At 51.9% G+C, this 18,351-nt stretch overlaps 1 protein-coding gene across 2 annotated transcripts in view; it reads left to right on the top strand.

The window, feature by feature from the left end:
* The window catches only part of Myh9 (myosin heavy chain 9), an 83,683-nt gene that overhangs the window by 39,338 nt on the left and 25,994 nt on the right, over positions 1 to 18,351 (top strand). For both annotated transcript variants that reach the window (XM_041672637.1, XM_041672638.1), the window contains exons 4-13: positions 7,426 to 7,453; positions 8,219 to 8,312; positions 12,092 to 12,184; positions 12,719 to 12,782; positions 13,288 to 13,386; positions 13,657 to 13,800; positions 14,409 to 14,504; positions 15,191 to 15,309; positions 16,539 to 16,691; positions 17,549 to 17,722. In XM_041672637.1, the coding sequence (XP_041528571.1) occupies positions 7,426 to 7,453; positions 8,219 to 8,312; positions 12,092 to 12,184; positions 12,719 to 12,782; positions 13,288 to 13,386; positions 13,657 to 13,800; positions 14,409 to 14,504; positions 15,191 to 15,309; positions 16,539 to 16,691; positions 17,549 to 17,722 (1,064 nt within the window). The remainder of the gene's footprint in view (positions 1 to 7,425; positions 7,454 to 8,218; positions 8,313 to 12,091; positions 12,185 to 12,718; positions 12,783 to 13,287; positions 13,387 to 13,656; positions 13,801 to 14,408; positions 14,505 to 15,190; positions 15,310 to 16,538; positions 16,692 to 17,548; positions 17,723 to 18,351) is intronic.

The following is an 18,351-nucleotide window of genomic DNA, read 5'->3' as shown; positions in this document are numbered from 1 at the left end:
CTGAGAAGAATGTGGAGTTTGGCACAGATAGAGTAGGATTCTCCCTCTTCACTTGCTGATTGGCCTGGTTATGGCACAGCCGTTCACCATGAGAGAGTTTGTTTTTCTCTTCCTTTCAACTTGACACAGCTGACACGGCCAGGTTAAAGAATTTCAGAATTTCAGGAGTGGCTGTAGGGCAGTGCTGACCTGTGCGGTAGGTCCCTGGAGAACGGGCAGTAGGAGACTGAAACACAGCCTTTATGGGATCTTCCCAGTGCCTAGTCCTGCTCACTACTGACAGACGGGCAGGTGCCACAGGCGTAGACAGACTTCTTTCTCTGTATCTCCAGAGGGGCTTCAGACTGACTTCTCTGTATCTCCAGAGGGGCTTCAGTCTGACTTCTCTGTATCTCCAGAGGGGCTTCAGACTGACTTCTCTGTATCTCCAGAGGGGTTCAGATTGACTTCTCTGTATCTCCAGAGGGGCTTCAGACTGACTTCTCTGTATCTCCAGAGGGGTTCAGATTGACTTCTCTGTATCTCCAGAGGGGCTTCAGTCTGACTTCTCTGTATCTCCAGAGGGGCTTCAGACTGACTTCTCTGTATCTCTAGAGGGCTTCAGACTGACTTTGTTGTATCTACAGAGGGCTTCAGACTGACTTCTGTATCTCCCCAGAGGGCTTCAGACTGACTTTGTTGTATCTCCAGAGGGCTTCAGACTGACTTTGTTATATCTCCAGAGGGCTTCAGACTGACTTTGTTGTATCTCCATAGGGTTTCAGACTGACTTTGTTGTATCTCCAGAGGGGCTTCAGTCTTGTAGCAGTAAGGCCTTGGGCTGATAATGGTCTCTGTGGGTCTTCTAGGAGGATGTCACTTTGTTCAGGTTGTGTGTGTGTGTGTGTGTGTGTGTATCTGTCCGTCCATCTGCCCATCCATCCGCCCATCCATCCGTCTGTCCCCTATTGCTGGTGGGCCAATAGAGAAACAGACACACAAGCTTCCTACCTACTTCTCCCACAGTTCTGGAGCTAGGAGGCCGCTCCCTCCGCGCTGCTCCCGGGACAGCAGGTCTGTTCCTGGAGCAAGCCACCGTATTTTGATCTCGTCAGTTTCCTCATCCTCACATTTAGGCTCCTCTTTCTAAAGAGGGTCCTTTTTGCTGGTTTCTTTCCTTTTCTGTGCTAGGGATTGAACCCAGTAGATGACTTGCGAGTCAAGTAACCTGCTGAGCTGAATTGCTAGCCCAGTAGCGATCCTTTTTCACAACTCAGCTTTACGGTTTCCATCCAGCTTAGCAGTGGTCCCCTTCCCCTCATGCTTTGACCTGGGCCAGCAAAGCTATTTTGAGAGTAATTGGAAACTTGACCCTATGGTTTTGTTAGTCCATCCACCCTCACCCCCTCAAAAAAGGTAACTATAAAAAAATCTACCTGTAGGGACTGGAGAGATGGTTCAGTGGTTAAGAGCAGTGACTGCTCTTCCAGAGGACCAGGGTTGAGCCCCAGCATCCACATGGTGGCTCACAAATGTCAGTAACTCCAGTTTTATGGGGTTTATTTCCCTCTTTGGTCTCAGAGGGCACCAGGTACATGAGACATACATATAAGCAAAACCTACCTTTAAAAAATCTACCTGTAAAATCCAGTGGGCAGACCATGCTTGGTTGCTGTTCGAGCATGTGTCCTGCTCTCCCAAGTCCTGGGGCTGTGTACTGGTATGCTAGGACTAGACAGTGCTGTGTTGAGAGAAGAGAGACACTTTGCTTCCCATTGGCTTTCTGGAGTGAAGCTATCAGATGAGAACAAAAATAATTCCCTGAAGCCAAAGAGAGGTGAATAAGTGGGCAACCTGCACACATGCAGGTCCTGGATCTTGACCCCCGGGGTATTGGCTCAGTATTGACTCCCTAGGACATATGATGTTTTAAGCATTCAGACAGTATAGCTTAGGGTCAGGGAGACAGATAGACAGACACCCACACAACTGTCCATAGTCTTGTCTGTACACAGACACAGACACACACCCCGTTTATAGTCTTGTCTGTACACACACACACACACACACACACTCTTATCTGTCCACCTTCAGCTGGTCCAGAATACAGTAGTGCTGAGGCCCAAGCTGAAGGGAGAGGGTGTGCAGCTGTGCTCCTGTGGCTGTGGCATGCTCCTCCTGGCAGCCTCCAGTATACCCTTTACTAGACTGGCAAGGCTACTAGAGGTCAGGGCGTCTTCCAGAGCACCCCACCCCCACTGTCATTCCCCTCACTCTTCTCCCTGAGCTTATCCAGGGCCATTGGTGTGCCTGTCCTTCGCGCATCAGCTCTCTCTGAGCCTGCTTGACTCTGTCTCTCTGGCTCCTGTCTACTTTGCTTTTGTTCTCCTTCCCCAAGAGCACAGCTCTGCAGAGCCATCAACTGTGGCTCCACCGTGACTCCTTACCATCTGTCCAGGATCCAGCAGGGAGCCACTGAGCAAGGCAGAGCTGACTGGGTGCTTCCTGAAGGCATTTGCCGTGGGCAGTGGGCATTCGGGTAGTTTTGGATTTCCAACCTTACAAACCTGTTGGAGCCACCTGTGCCAGGTGAGGGGCCAGTCAAAAACATTTGCTCTCAGCCTTGCCAGCAGAGAAGTGGAAATAGCTCACTTGTGCTCCTGAGTTTTGCTGGTGCATCTGGCCAAGAGAAGGTCTGGGGTCTCACTCACTTTTAGCATATTGAAGGTCTAGAGTCAGTCCTGGAGCTTTGTTCCAATCATCCAGGGACTGACAGGAAGGGCTGCCTGACTCCCGCCCTTTGCACCTGAGGCCCAGGCTTCTTAGACCAGGTCTTGGAGAGAAGCACAGGTCAAGGGGCCAACTCCATTTGTCTCTAGTAGGGATTTGAATGAGCAGCTGCCTGTGTGTCCTGGATCGCGTTGTGTGCTTATGGGCCCCTGGCAAGGGGCTTCCTTCTTAAATGGCTGCCTGCAGACCTCTGTTCAGCCTGTCTGCAACCTCTGGTAATAAATAGGAAGCGGTTTTTGCACCCTTTATTCTCTCCTTTCAGTCTGCTTCCCAAGTGCTTGTCACTCAGGCTGTGATTGGGCTGGCTGGGGAGATGACGTCGGAGCTACTCGAAGGCTTGCTATCATCATGAGTGGCTTGCTCTCTGCATGGCTCTAGCCTCTGTGCATCGAGAGGTTAGACCTAGTCTGTAGGGTTTTTAGTGGGACAAAGGCCTGCTTGAGTCAAATCGTCAGCTTCCTCAGGCTACACTAAGGCCTTCCCACTTCTAACTTTGAACTGGAACCCGCATTTTATATGCTTTGCATAATCCTTTGTGCTTTGACTTCCTGACACCCAGACAGTATCCAGACACTTGACTCTGGAGTTTCAGTGTCTGCCTCGGGTGACCCAGTACAAGAAGTCACCTTGCCTACACTGTCTGCACACAGTAAGCCACCCTCAGGTCCGCTGTGTAATTTCTCCAGAGCACATTTGGAAGCGGGCTGCTTGTCATGGTCCTGACTCAGGGAGGCACATTGCCTACTCTATTGCCATCCACTATTGGCCTTCTCAGCCCCAGAGAACCCAGTAGACCTCTAGGTAGGGGTTCCTCAGGCAGGGCACTCACCCAGCTATGGCCTTATGACAGTTCCTCCTGGGAGGTAGACTCTCTGAGCCTGGCATGAGTCAGTTCTAGTAGCAGCCTGCACCCTTCCTCCTGTACTTCCTGTCTGGCTGATGTCACCACTGTGCTAGTAGTCTGAAGCCTCACAGCCTTTTATGGACAAGAATCAGCCATAGCTCCTCTCACAGAGGAAGTGAGCCATAGCACTGCTTCTTCCCCCCACCCCTACCCCTTCTGTGTAGGAATCTGAATGCCTGGGATGGAACACCTGCAGCCAGGCCTCAGGTGTTCTTCTGAGCTAGCTAGAAACCTGTCCATTCAGGGTGGCCACATCAGCTTGTGACCTCATTCCCCTCATTCCGTGAACTCAGCTTCTGGGTTTAAAGTCAGCTCAGGGCGGGAAGAGCCTGGCTGCTGTGTTTCACTCATGAGAACTTTTCTTGTGGTTCTGGAAAGCTCTTTGGGAGCTTGGAGATGGAGATAGAGTGTGGGGGTGGTTAAGGACAACATCCTGAGTGGGCCTTGAGCATTCATTCCCAGAGGGCTCCAGGGGCACAGCTAATGGCTTCCTTTCTAACTGCTCTGGGTGTATGGGCAGCGGTAGCCAGACTGCCCTCTGCTAGCCACTGTCCCCTGCTCAGTGCTTTGTTAAGATTCTGACCGAGGAAAGGCTGCAGCTGCTGGAGTTCTAGCAACCACGTTGAAACTCAGTGCTGCCTCAGCCCACATCCTCTGTGGTGTGGCCCAGGATGAGATGGGGTCCTGGGTGGTTCAGAGCCTGTGCTTCTGAATACGGTTATGCTGGTGGCTGTTAACTCCCAAGCCCCAAGGTAGAAGACGGACAAAAGGTTATTTCTGATAAACTCTTTGACCGTTTAGCTGGCTCTGCGTGTCCTTAGCCACTGAGACCGACAGTATGGGTGAGGCAGGACTGCAGGCACAAGTACCAAGGAGAGTCCTTTCCAGAGCACAGGAAGCACAGGCAGCAGGGTGAACTGGCTCAGGCTGAGAGCCCACTACTTTCTGGGAATTGATGCCATTATCTGTAAGGGAATGCTCTGAGCCTGAGCACATCTCAAACAAATGACTGAGAAAAAAAAAAAAAACTAGACAAATCAGGCCGTCACACCGCCAGCTACCTCCTGCCTTACCTGACTGGGGAGGGTTTCCTTTGGCTACCCAAGAGGTCAGGAGATGGACTGAAAACTTCAAGAAATGGTTGTAAGGACTTTGAGGATTTAAGAGGCTCTGTGTGAGTCACTCTAAGTGTTGGGGGCCTTCACCTGAAGGGAGGAGGTGGCCTCTTGGTGGCTCTTCTTTGAAAGCAGTAGTTCAGCAGAGTCTGGCAAAGCAGGTTGGGATTCCTTTGAACCTGTCCTTGGACTGTTAGTTGCAGAAAGAGCCTCTGAAAGTGGAGAGGAAAGGGCAAGGGTGGCGGGTAGGCTGAACCTTCTATGCTGCAGGCCTCTGTGTCTGTGTATGTACATGAGTACGTACATGCGCTGTGGATCTGTTTACACCAAGTGTCTGCGTACTGCTTCGTGCACTCAGTGGATCTCTTTGCACACAAGCATCTGAGTGTGTGCTGCTCTACACACTCATGTTCCTGCTCATATGTCTGTACACATTCTTATGCACCAGGGCACACCTGTGTGTATGCAAGTGTGCTTCTCTGTGTAAATAGGACTGAACACAGCTGCCCAAATGTCTCTTTCTGTGCATGTGTGTCCATGTGTGCATGTGTGTTGGCCACCCCACTTCCTGTTGAGTAGTGATGTCACTGGTTCCTCCTCACACAGTTGAAGGAATTCCAGTCATCCAGGGACTGGGCCTGGACGGCCCTGGAAACAGTTCCTTCTGAAGGAATGGGGAATGTTTCCTTTTATGGTAGCACCAGGCCCTTTCTGCTCAAGCTTCGCCAGCACACGCAGGTACATTCTTGCCTGCTCTGGAGGGGTGACTAAACATGCCCGCCTGCGGCCACAGCTGGGGCCAACCACAGGGAGCTGCTAGGGGAGGGCAGAGCCAGGGATGACAGAAATGCTTGCTCCAGCCTCATGGAGGAAGCAACTGCTGTTGGGGAGGAAGGAGTGAAAATGGCTCTCTTCCAGCCCGTCCCCAGCCACCTCCTGCTTTTTCCTGTATCCCTGCCTGTCTTGTCGAGGCTCTGCTCTTTCTCAGTCATTGTCTGGCAGCTTTGAAGAACGAATGTTTTTGGAAACACACAGCAAGGTGTGGGAAGGTTGAGTGCCTGCTTCTTGCCTTCTTGCTGAGTGGTTCTCATGGAGGTTAGATAGTGTTGTGTGAGTGCGAAGCGTGGGGCTGCCCCTACTCCCACTCTGAGGCATTTCATCTTTCTCAGCTTTTGGTTTGTCTCAACTATACAGTTCACCCTGGCCTTCAGTGCCCAGCAGTTCTGCCTCTACCTCCAAGTGCCTGGCTTGGTGGTTATTTCTTGAGAGAAGGGTGAAGGCTGCAGCTGAGGGCATGGACAGCTGCTGCCCCTGTCGGGTGTAAGGCTTCCTTTTTCTGGCTTCCTGTCTTGGAGTCCAGCCTTCCCTTCTGCTCAGCCAGTTGACAGAGTGGGGTTGGCAGTGTGTACTCAGCCTTACATGCTGTTGAGATTGGGCCAGCTAGAAAGCTCACCTACAGGAGGGCAGGTCATCTGCCTGGTCAGTCTGGTGTTAGATGGCTAATTCCATGACCTGAGGCCACACACAGAAAGCCATGAGTCATTCTCTGAGCACCTTGTCACACGGGGCCCTAGCAGAGTGAGAGCCAGGAGTGCCCTTCATGAATGGCTGGCATCTACTGTCTGGCAATGCTGGTTTTACCAGTAGCCACCAGCGCCCCTTGATTGGCTCTCCTGCTTTCCCCCTCTGCCACTGCTGCTCTATCATAGAGATGATAGTGGCCCTTCAGGAGATCACTGTACTCACAGGGTCAGCACCAGAGCTGTTGTATGTGTTTATCAAAATAATCACAAAGAGGAGTGAGTCGCCAGTGTACCTTGTGCTGTGGAGAGCCACAGTCGAGTATAGTTCAGATGTTACCAAATAACATGGTGCTGGGTCCAACCGCCCTGACTCTATAGGGTCTAAAGTGGGACACTCAGCACCCACCTGGGGCGGTAGCTTGTCCTGGAATTTCAGAGCGCAGGGCACTGTCCCCTAGCTTTCAGAGTGCAGTTGTCCCCACATGCAAAAGGAACATTCACATCCCTCCTTGCTGAGTGGTGGCTGTTGGAAGCTCCTGCCCCTGGTGTAGAGGGCAGGACCTCAGAGACACTGTCAGAGCTGTTCATGATTGCTGGGTCCCTCGATCTTGTCATTACTGTGTGTCCTGCATGGGCCAAGCACCATGCAGGTGAGTTCACATGTGTCCTTTACATATAGGCTGCCCCACAACATGGAGGAGTTCATGGGGCTCACATTGTCTCTGTGAGGCAACATCTCATACCGGGACTGTCCCATTGCAAACTAGGCCTTGTCATGTTGCCTGCTCTGATTTCTTGCTTCTTAAACAGTATTCCTTGCTTAAATATGAGCAGTGTTGGGAGCCTGGCATGGGCATTGTTTTCTGATATTCTTGGGATAGAGTGGGCAGTGTGTGTACAGCCTGGACTCGGGGCAGGCAGCTTTCTGGGACTTTGACGCTACAGATGCTCCTCTTAAGGGACTGTCCATAGGCAGCTCAGGTTGGAGGTCTGCAAGGGTCCCTTCAGAGCAGCATTTAAGTCTTTGTTCCTTGTCTTGGCAACATTTCACGGAGGTGGGAAGGGGCAGGTTTCTTCTTTCCAAGGTAATCTGATGTCCTCTTCTTTGTTGCAGACCGAGAAGACCAGTCCATTCTGTGCACGTAAGTGTTTTATGAGTGTGTGTGAGTGTGTGTGGGGGTTGTTTATCTCTCTGATAGTTGTATTTGTGGTGCTGGGGATTGAGCTCACCCCTACTCTTATTCACAGGGAAAGAATACTTTTATCCTGTTGAAGGGGGTTGATAGGCTCCAGTTCAGGTCCCTCCTTTTGCCCCAAGACAGGACTCAGGGCTATGTGTCTTTTGCCCAGTGGTCCCAGTCACAGCTAAGGCCTTTGTCAGCCCTTCTTAAATGAGTGGTACTCGAGGGTGGGTGACAGCAGAGGATCACCACAAGCTCCAGCAAAAGGCACCAGCTGGCGTTTCCAGAACTTCCAGCTTGGCACATGCCTTCCGACTGGGGATGGTGGCCTTCCTTACCTGATGTAGGCTGATACTGGCTACTGTCCATCTTAATAAGGAAACCGCCTCCTAGGGTTATTTCAGGGGAACACATATAAGTGCCTTTGGCTCCTAGGTCGGCAGCTGCCTCCCCCGATGTCTCAAACATTTAGCTCTGAAGGCTGCCAAGTGAGCAGGGTAGGCAGTGGCTATGAATCGACTTTTGTCTGGCCTCTGGTGGGCCATGGGAAGCAGGCAGGGAGAACTGCAGAGCTTCACATTTGGTTTGCTGTGCCCCTTTCTTCCTGTTGGCTCCTCGTGGGTACCCACAGAAGGGCAGAATGGTAGACAGCAGGACATGCTGTAAGGGGTGGAGGCCGAGGACATAGCTGCATCTTACCGAGGACTCCCTCAACTCTCTTGGCAGGGGTGAGTCTGGAGCAGGCAAGACAGAGAACACCAAGAAAGTCATCCAGTACCTGGCACACGTGGCATCCTCACACAAGAGCAAGAAGGACCAGGTGAGTGCCTGGTGCCTTGCTGGGCCTTGGCAGAGGGTGATAAAAGAGGAAGGCTTATAATGGAGGCCTCAACTTTAAGTGAGGATGCTCTTGGGCATGAAGCAGAGGCCCAGCTTTTTTCCCTAGGCAGCAGCTTAGCAGTCTCAGGAGTACTTGGGTGGTAGCAGGTCCATTCCATTCTTGTCCTCCAAACTCTTCAAGTTGTTATGAAAACTGGACCCATCCCAGGGTCTACTTAGCAGAACCCTTGGTGTGGCAGCTGGTTGCTGCATGCACTCCACCTCTGAGACTGGAAGAGACAGTCCGAGACAAGGTTCTCCAGTTAATGGAGGCCAGAAGGACTTGGGTTGACCTGCCGTCAAATCCCTGTATCCTTGTTCTGTTGTGGGAATAATGTCTCTGGGTGGACAGTCCTCCCTCACCAAGAAAGGACAGTTGGAAAGTCATCTTACTTCCTTTTCTCCCTTCTCTTGGTGGATTTTGGTGGAACTCAGCAGTGTCCTGGCTAGGTGAGATGCACGTTTTACTGCACGTTCTGCACCGGGAATGCGTGTTCTGCCATCGTGTGTCCTTGGATTCTGTACATTCTTCTGAGCAGCTTTCACGTCACACATTGTCACTTTCTGCAGCTAGAACTTTCTTTAGAGGCTCGGCTCACTGGTTGTCTTGGGAGGAGGGCTGGGTGTGATGCACACAGGCCTCTGGTGCACTCTGAGGGGGCAGTTCCTGACTGGGGTCAGCCTCATCACAGGGCTTTTCTCAGAACGCCAGACCTGCCTGAATTCCAGTTGTGCCCCGTGCAGTGCCTGTGCAGGCACGGTGGGGTGTGCACCTGCCTTCCCAGAGTCCCACATGCTCACTGTAGTCCACACCAGTTACAGATGGCTGGCCCCTCGTCTCCTGGCACAAGCTGGGGGAGATACTGGGAGGTCCCAGATTGGAGTTTCCTGGGGAAAGCAGTGGTTAGTGTTGAGCATGGCTGAGGAGCCCCCACTCTCCTCATACACTTCGGCTGCCCTGAGGAATCTAAGTACTAGTGATGCCTCCCCAAGGCCATCAGGGGTGCTCTACTGCCCTCACTGGCTTCGCCTTACTGGGGTCCTGTGCACTGTGTTCACCAGTAAGTTGGGGTGTGTCTCTGCATGCATAGCTGGGGTGCAGCCACACAACACCCTTGTACCGTCTTCTGGAATCAGACCAGAAACAACTCTCCACATGCCGAGCTTTCTGAAACTTTTTCCACAGGGTGTCAGTAATTATATTTAGAAACTAATAAAGTTTCTTCCCCAAACTCCCCCCCCCTCCCCCCCATTTTCCATTCTTTATAGGAGGCCTATTTTAAAAACTGAGCTGGGAGGTTAGGAGGTCTCTGGCTGAGGTTTTTTTTTTCTGTGAGTTTGGAGTAAAATCCATTTCCCAGCTATTTATTGAATGCTTGGTATGTGACTGATTCTTAGGAGGGTGACACTGGGGTCTCTGCCCTGGAGGACAGGAGACAGGACCCCAGTTAGAGAGCAGTAAAAGGGCCCCATGCACCTCATGCCTGGGTTCCAACTGTAGAGGAAAGACAGGCCTCGGGCATACAAATAATTGGGGGATCTTAGGGACGTAGTGGGGGAAGAGCTAGGAAGACACAGTGTGCGGTGGGTACTCTGTCCTGGCCCCACCTCCAGCCCGAGTGAATGCTGCCTCTGGTGTCCAGACACAGCTAAGGCCATCGACCAGTGTAGTTGTTCATCATCCCTGAAGCTGTGCTGTGATTTCCCACACTTGCCCAGCTAGTTTCTCAGTGTGAGGCCTGTTGTGACATCTCTGGGAGAGAACTCTCTACCTGCAGTGACTGGCTCACCCCCTCCACTGCAAAAACAAAAAACAAAACCCCACACAACAAAAAACAACAAAAACCAAAACATACATACACACGCAAGCAAGCCCATCAGACAGGATATTAAGAGGAAGGGCAGGGTGGGCTTCTGTAGTCTGAGGATGACCCTGTCCCTCTGTTTTTTAATGTACTAGTTGGAGCCCCCTGACTGAAATATCACCCGGGGAAGCTTTTTAGAAACCGGACTGGTAATTCCAAGCTTAGGACCATACACCAGCACATCATTTCATATTGTGCCAATTTCACAGTCTCTCCTGTGCCCAATTAGATGTCCATAAAGCAAACTCTTGTCTGTCAGCCATCACCACTAGCAGCAGGGAATGGGCTCTGTAACTGCTCCCACTTGGCCCAGTGAGCCCACTTTCCCAGCAGCTGTGTGTGGGTCTAGACAGAAGCTTGAGTTGAGACTGTTTGAGAGAACAGGAGTGGCCCAGCCATCCTGGCAGCCTAGCATCTGCTTTGTTAGGAGCGTCACTGGGTGGGGAGCAGTGCCTAAGTTTGGCTGTGCGGGTTGCTTGCGGGCTGACTAGCAGGCTCACCCGAGGCCTTTGGGAGGCAGCCTGGTGCCTTCCGGGAGGGTGACTGTTGGTGCCAGGTACACATGTGGAGCTGTCTCTGAGGGCATGATCACCCTTGCCCTTTGACCTGGCCTTGCTGACCACTTTCTCCTTCACTTACCTTACTGGGCCATGGAAGCTTCCACAGGAGGGAGGAGCCTTGGATGAGGTGGTGGGAGGAAGAGGAGGATGCGGAGGAGGCTTAGCCTGGTTCATTTCTGGGCTCTGGTGGACTCGAATCTTGCTGATGCATGTGGTGTCTGGTAGGTGTGCTAGAAGGCTGTCATCCTGCAGACTGGTTGTGTCTGTGGCAGTTGTGCTGGCAGGCAGGTGTGGCATCACTGACTCTCCTGGGAGATCTGCTGCCCTGCCACCAGACTGCCTTTCCTCCCTCTCCCGTTGGCCGCTGTTTCCGTAAAGCCCTGGCCGCCCTCCAGCCCTTCTGATAAACATCGACCCTGCCTGGTGGGAGCGACGCTCTTTACCCTCTAGAGATCTGTTAAGAAGAATAGGACCCGGTGTCCTCGGCCAGTCTTGGCTGCTGCTGGCTGGCTGAAGAGGTTGATGAATGCTTGCAGAACTGATTTGGCCCGGCAGGGCAGATTCCCCTTGTAGGACAGGGGCAGGGGCAGGAGATATCGAAGTGGCTGGCAGTGGTTAGGGCGAAGACTTTAGTTTGACCACCAGCTTTGCTGACCCATGACTGGATGACCTTGAGCAGAATGTCCTTCCTTCTCCAAGCTTGCTCCTGCGCCTGTGAAAGAGGGCAGCTCTCTGCCTACCTAGGTCCAGGGATGAGATGCACGAGGGTTTCTTCTGCCAGCCAACAGACACCAGGATTTGTGAAAATTATTGTTAAATATTTGGGGCTCCAAAGTGGGCCTCGCGGATCCCACCTGGAGACCCTTACTGATTTCAGGGAAGGTTTGGAGATAGGGAGGGGCCCGTAGGGACAGTACAGCTGACTCCATTCTGGCTGCGGTAACTTGTCTTTTGAGGATCTGATTCTTCCTTGTATGTAAAGGGAAAGTGTGGGGACTGGATACAAGGAGTGGGCAGAAGGCCAGTGTACACAGGGTGACTGTCCTGGAGACAGGCTCGTGCCATGCCTTCTCTTAATCTCCTTACCCTCCACACTCTTAGGGTCATTCCCAGAACTGGTAGACTCCTGATTTTCTCACAGGTCAGTTTCTGATCAGTCTGTTTCCAAAGGCCGAGTGGGAACAAGGAGGCTAGAGTGGCAGCTACCAGGGGCCCTGCAGGCCTCCCTTTCTGGCACTTTGGGCTCAGTAGCCCAGACTGCTGCCTGGCCTTCATGAGACTGGGTTCCTCTACAGGGCGAGCTGGAGCGGCAGCTGCTGCAGGCCAACCCTATCCTGGAGGCCTTCGGAAACGCCAAGACGGTGAAGAATGACAACTCCTCGCGATTCGTGAGTCCTGGCTGGTGGAGCTGTGGCTGTGGCTCTCGGGACATAAGGGAGCCTGCACACGTTTTGACACCATGACCTCCCACCTGGGTGCTTTCACCCCAAACAATGAGGATTTGAGTTTGTTGCTTCCTCCTCCCCACTTTGGCGCACGTGTTTCTGTTAGCATCCCGGGACCCCCCCCCCCCCCCCCCCATGGTGGCAGTAACCTCTTTCACAGAAGATGGGAAAAGCCAGGGAGGAAGTGAGGACTTGTCTGTTGGGCATCCCAGGATGCCCTGCCATACCAGTGGCCACAGGGTCAGGTCACATGGGAGGGAGCACTGCCCATTACAGGTCTCTCCTTGCTGCCTTCTGTCCTGCAAGGAACTCACCTCAGGCTGGGCACATTAAGTAACCTAGTGCCTCCTGTATGTTGGCTCAGCTTCTAAACACAGGGCTTTTGGCCCTTCTCAGCCTCCTGGGTACAGGGGCAGGGCTGGGTGGGGCCCCTTGTTCCCTATCTGAGATTTGTCTCCTCTGTATTTGTCTCCTCAGGGTAAATTCATTCGCATCAACTTTGATGTCAATGGTTACATCGTGGGTGCCAACATTGAGACCTGTATCCTTGTGTCTGACGGAATAAGAGCTGATGGAGCTGGGGGAGGTGGCGTGCTCGGGATAGGCTGCTGCTCCGTTCTAGCACTTTCCCTTCTTGAGCTCATTGCCTTACCACTTGTGTGGCACTGGGACAATATCAAGACCTGACCAGAAATGCGGCACGGAGCTCAGGATGGATTCTTCTTGGATTGGGGGAGAACTCCTGAAAAATCACTCGTGGGGTCCTAGAGCAGTTCCACATGGTGGCTGCTGTTTTCTGTCCCCTTGCACTACCCTGAGGCCTTTGTGGAGTCTCTAGTCTGATGTCACTCATCAGCAGGGTCCTGTAAGCAGACCGGGCTCTACAGCCTGGTTGAAGGCTGAAGGAAGGCAGTTGGCTTTGCCCTGCTTTGTTGTTTTCTGCCTCTCTTCCTTTCTGGTGACATGCAGTTCTGTTCGGTGGAGGTGGGAGCACGGCAGAGAGTTCCCTTCCCTCCAGTGTGTGTTGCTCTTTAACATGCTCTAAGATCTTTTGGAGAAATCTCGCGCCATCCGGCAAGCCAAGGAGGAGCGGACCTTCCATATCTTCTACTACCTGCTGTCCGGGGCCGGGGAGCACCTGAAGAGTGCGTCAGGGCCCCTCTGGGGTGGGCGGCATGACACTGGGGTGTGGGAGAAGTGGGGGTGGGCTTCTGCATTTGGGTGTGTCCCAGCGGAGGTCTGGCCTCAGAGCTTTCTTTGATGCTCTGTGCTGCACAAATGCCAGCTGCATACGCTGAGTAAGCAGAGAAGAGGGTGTCCAGGCGTTGACAACCCCAAGTCTTGGAGGTCACAGCATTGTCTGGAGCCTGCCTCTCAGACTTCACTGACCCATGCCTCTCTTCCTCTTTTCACAGCTGACCTCCTGTTGGAGCCATACAACAAATACCGCTTCCTGTCCAACGGTCATGTCACCATCCCTGGGCAGCAGGACAAGGACATGTTCCAGGAGACAATGGAGGCCATGAGGATTATGGGCATCCCAGAGGATGAGCAGATGGGTAAGGGCAGGGCCTCCTGTGGTAGAGGTGGTGTAATTGGTTAGCCTGCCCCTAAGGGCCTTGAGGCGGATGTGGGACCCATGGATAACTTCCTGTTGGCTTTTGTGCTAGGGACCTCTGCATCTTTATGGAGTAGGCTTGAGTTCCAAGGGTTTGCTCTTGGTGACATCACACGCATTCACGGAGCTCTGGCTCTACGAAGTGTGGGAGAGGCTGGCAGGCCAGAGCATCTCTCTTTAGTCACAGGCACGATTTAAACAGATGGGTGTAACTGTGTCCCAAGAAGACGTTGTTTATAAAAGCGGGCAGTGGGTCTTGGGCCAGAAGCATGTCCTTACTGTAAGGTTGGAAAGGTTGAACATGTTATCAGACCTTGTGTCTGAATAGTTTGATCAAGCTGAGGTTTGGGAGAGACAGTCTGTCTTGAGTGGTGGTGAGCCCCCAAGGCAGGTAGCTTCCACACACCAGGAGACAAGGCCTGGTGTTCCGGTACCTCAGGAAGTGCAGTACCCCTGCTTAGCCAAAGATCTCTTGTGGATTTTCTACCCTTAACTGGGGCTTCCTCCAGCCTCTTGTCTACTCTGACCCATCTTTTCCAAACACCATAGGCTTGCTGCGGGTCATCTCAGGAGTTCTTCAGCTTGGCAACATTGTCTTCAAGAAGGAACGGAACACTGACCAGGCTTCCATGCCCGACAACACAGGTAACACCAGGCTCACTACTAAGCTGTGGGTATGCTTAGGAGAGAGTCCCCAGAGTCCCACTCTTTGTCCGTGTGTGTGGGTGGGTAGCCCTCTGGTTGTTGGATTTTACTGTGTTCCTCAGGCTGGCTGTGAGCTTACGGCACAGTCTACTCTGCTGTCACCTGTCCTCCAGGTGTGTCGTTTGTACTTGTGTGAAATACACAGCAAGTGATAGTGAGCTAGGGGATCTTCTCTCCTGGCCTGAGTTTTGCTCACTTGTTCCTGAAGACAAACCTCTTGCCCTGGTTGCTAAACGCTGTTTCTGTTTGAGGGGCAAAGTAACCTGAGCCTTGCCCTTGAACTGATCGGGATGTGACACCTTGTAAATCACCTCAGTTAGCCACTATTTCCTGTTTAAGTGACTGAGTCTTACTACATGGACTCCTCATCCAACGTGGATTTGGTGGCTTGTCTTGGTTACTTCTGTGGGACTATATACTGCTGTGCCTTGGGTGGGCCTACACCCATGAAAGCCTAGTTTCACTGGTTTGGAGGCCCGAGGCACCATGTCCACAGGCCTGCACCGAGGCTAGATCCAGTCAGTGATGGCACTTTCTCTTTTGCACCTTTCTTCTTTGCTCACAGGCTACATGTGGGTTTAATTAAACCATTTCTCACCCCTTTCCTTATTTTTTGAAAATGTCAGCTGCTCAGAAGGTGTCCCACCTCCTGGGAATCAACGTGACCGATTTCACCAGGGGCATCCTCACTCCACGCATCAAGGTGGGGAGAGACTATGTGCAGAAGGCACAGACTAAAGAACAGGTATGCTATTGTGTCTCTCTGTGTGTCACATGACAGTTCCGGGGACGATGTTCTTGCAGCTGTGTAGTGCGAGGCTTGTGCTGGGCTGCTCGCTGTGTGAAGATAGTTGAATAGGGCCTGTTGTTCAGACCTCAGCGCTGCAACATCAGGGTGGCACTCTTGAACATCAGAGGCCGAGGGACATGCCAAGTCCACGTTTGAAAGTGCTACCTTGAGGCTGCTTGGTGTTCAGAATGATGTCACATCCTGTCTCTGCTTAAAATGAGGCTTCACTGTTTCTGTGCTGCGGTTTCTGGTTCCAGCAGCGGCCCCATCATCTTTGGAACTCAAGCCAAGTTGTTGTTTCTCTGCCACCTGCTGCCTTGCTCCATGTGCTGAGAGACAAGCAGGGGCTTTCCTGCCTGTGCCAGGCAAATGTGCCTGTCATTCCTGGGCCTAGTGCCCTCTGCCTTTTCTGTCGACTTTTTCAGTGGCTTTGGTCATGGAGTTTTACGGCACCAACGCTTGGAAGATGGCATCAAGGCTCTTCCTAAAAGACCCCACTTTATATCTGTGAGCCTGTGTCTTAGGCTACTCTTGCACAGGGCCATGATAGGAAAGACAACAACATTGTTTTCAAAAGCCATTGTGTGTAATTGTCTTCAACTGTTTATGTCCATAATAATTAAAAGGAAACCTTGACCCCCCCCTCCCCAATTAGAAAATGCTACACAAACACTTAAGAAAATCCAGCAAAGCCAGGAGAAGTAACAGCATTGTCTTCCCATGAAGATTGTTACTTCCTGCAGATTCTTTTTCCTTTTAACTTAGTTTCAATTCTGGCTTTTTATTATGGAGCCTTTGAAACAAGCAAAACAAGAGAATAATGGAATGACCCCTTTGTGCCTGTCAGGAGGCAGCTTTAGCAGATGGCCAGTCTTGGTCCGTCTTCACCCTTCCCACCTGCAGTGTTCTGAAGGAAGTCTTGGGATCTTACTACTTTTGTAAATATTTCATGCCTTTGTTCTAGTAACAAAGGGCTCTTCAAACATCTGGGTATCCTGTGAGCTGGGCATGGAGGTGTTTCAGCTGTTGGCATTGTACAGCCCTGCAGTGAGAATCTGAGAAGCTTTCTCCATCTTCTGTCCCTGTTTCTCTGGGGGAAAGCCTCACAGTGAGGTTGCTGGGGTAAAGGTACGAGGCTTCCAGACTTTGTATCTGACTTCCTTTCTCCCGGGTATTGTCCCTAGGCTGACTTTGCCATTGAGGCTTTGGCCAAGGCTACCTATGAGCGGATGTTCCGCTGGCTAGTGCTTCGCATCAACAAAGCTCTGGATAAGACCAAGAGGCAGGGCGCCTCTTTCATCGGAATCCTGGATATTGCCGGCTTTGAGATCTTTGATGTAAGCTCACCCCTTCACACCCTCTGGCTGCCCTGTTGATTTCTCGGCTGCCATCTTCTTGGGTCCCGAATCTTTTTTGTCATGGTTTTTGTAGCTGCTCACAGCGGTAATCTTCATTGCAGAGGAACACTGTTGGTGTGTGTTTTAAACAACACACGTGTATTCCCATTGACGGCTAGCAGTTTTAGAGGGGCAGGCCTTTCAGGCCAAACTCTTAGAGACTTCATGGGGGATGGTGCCCGGTTATTTATTCTCCCAGCCAGAGTTTGTACTTTGGGGTCATACATTGTTCCTGTCCATGAAGTCTTTGAGATCAAGTGGGGAGAGCTGCTGAGATCCTGCATCTGTTGCCCACAGTCGATCTCAGCGCAGCCGAGAACTTAGATATGGGAAATATGGTCTTTAGTTTTCACTAACAGTGAAGTGTATTTTTTTACATGTGGCTTGAGTGTAGCTCACGGCCACAGAGGTGTTACTAGCAATAGATGCCAGGTGTTTCCACGTCACAGCGGAGTCGCAGCGATCTGCTGCTGCCACTCACCTATTTGTCAGCGTGCTGGAGACGGAGTCCACAGCTGGTTCTCGTTCATGAGGAGCACAGATGCATTTCCATAGCCTAGTATTTTAATTAACGTAGTCAACAGCACACCCGTCCTTGCTAAGCCACTTTGTGTCTCATAACTTTATCCAGAGCAGGGCATTGTCAGCCTGTGAGAGGGCTCCTCCGCTGTGGAATGAGACAGGGCAGACCCCGGACACTGCTGTACACGCAGTGATTGATCGGTCGACAGCATCCCTTCCCTGCCCTCCCCTTCCCGGTGGCCCTGTACCTCTCTGATGCCTCTATCTCCCTGCAGCTGAACTCCTTCGAGCAGCTGTGCATCAACTACACCAACGAGAAGCTGCAGCAGCTGTTCAACCACACCATGTTCATCCTGGAGCAGGAGGAGTACCAGCGCGAGGGCATCGAGTGGAACTTCATCGACTTTGGCCTCGACCTGCAGCCTTGCATTGACCTCATTGAGAAGCCAGTAAGAGCGAGCTGGTCTGTCTGGCTCCCTGCTCCTCTCTGCAGTGCCTGCTCTGCATCTGCAGCCCCCAGCTGATCTAGTTCTCCCTGCTGTCATTGCTGTTTAGAGAGCTCGCAGCCTGGGCCCTTGACCCTCAGCAAAGACACCCTAGTCGAATGGAGATGTGACTGGCCCATGCATTCCATTTTCCTCAGACCCGTTTATCTTCGAGAAATAGCATTCTACAGCACAGAACTGTGCAGCCTTTCACACAAAACCCAGGTTTCATGTTCTTGGGATCAATACAGCCCTATAGCATTGACCCCATGGCCTTGACTGTAGAGACAGCTTGGGCTAGAAGAAGCCATCCCTTCTTGAAAGCAGGTCATATTTATAGCTCTTGCCCAGTGGAGTTAGGGCCGCCTGGTTGGGCTTTTGGGTTTGTGTGCTGCATCGAAGCCTGACTTGTTTCTAATTCTGGACCACTTCCTGGATGTTGTTGGATGATCAGGTTTTGGTGTCCTGGACATTGAACCACATAGAAAGTTGCATAGTCAGAAGGCCCAGGAGAAAGTCTGTTTAGTTTGAAAACAGTGTTCTTGGCAGCAGGATGTGTAGTTTGGTAATGTTGACTTTTTGAGGTTTTGTTT

This window comes from Microtus oregoni, unplaced genomic scaffold, assembly GCF_018167655.1.
Source record: "Microtus oregoni isolate MIOR12 unplaced genomic scaffold, Mior012 000022F_ref0000154, whole genome shotgun sequence".
NCBI classification, from domain to species: Eukaryota; Metazoa; Chordata; class Mammalia; order Rodentia; family Cricetidae; genus Microtus; species Microtus oregoni.
Note: the sequence above shows the minus strand (reverse complement) of the source record. Positions and strands in the feature narration are given on the sequence as shown.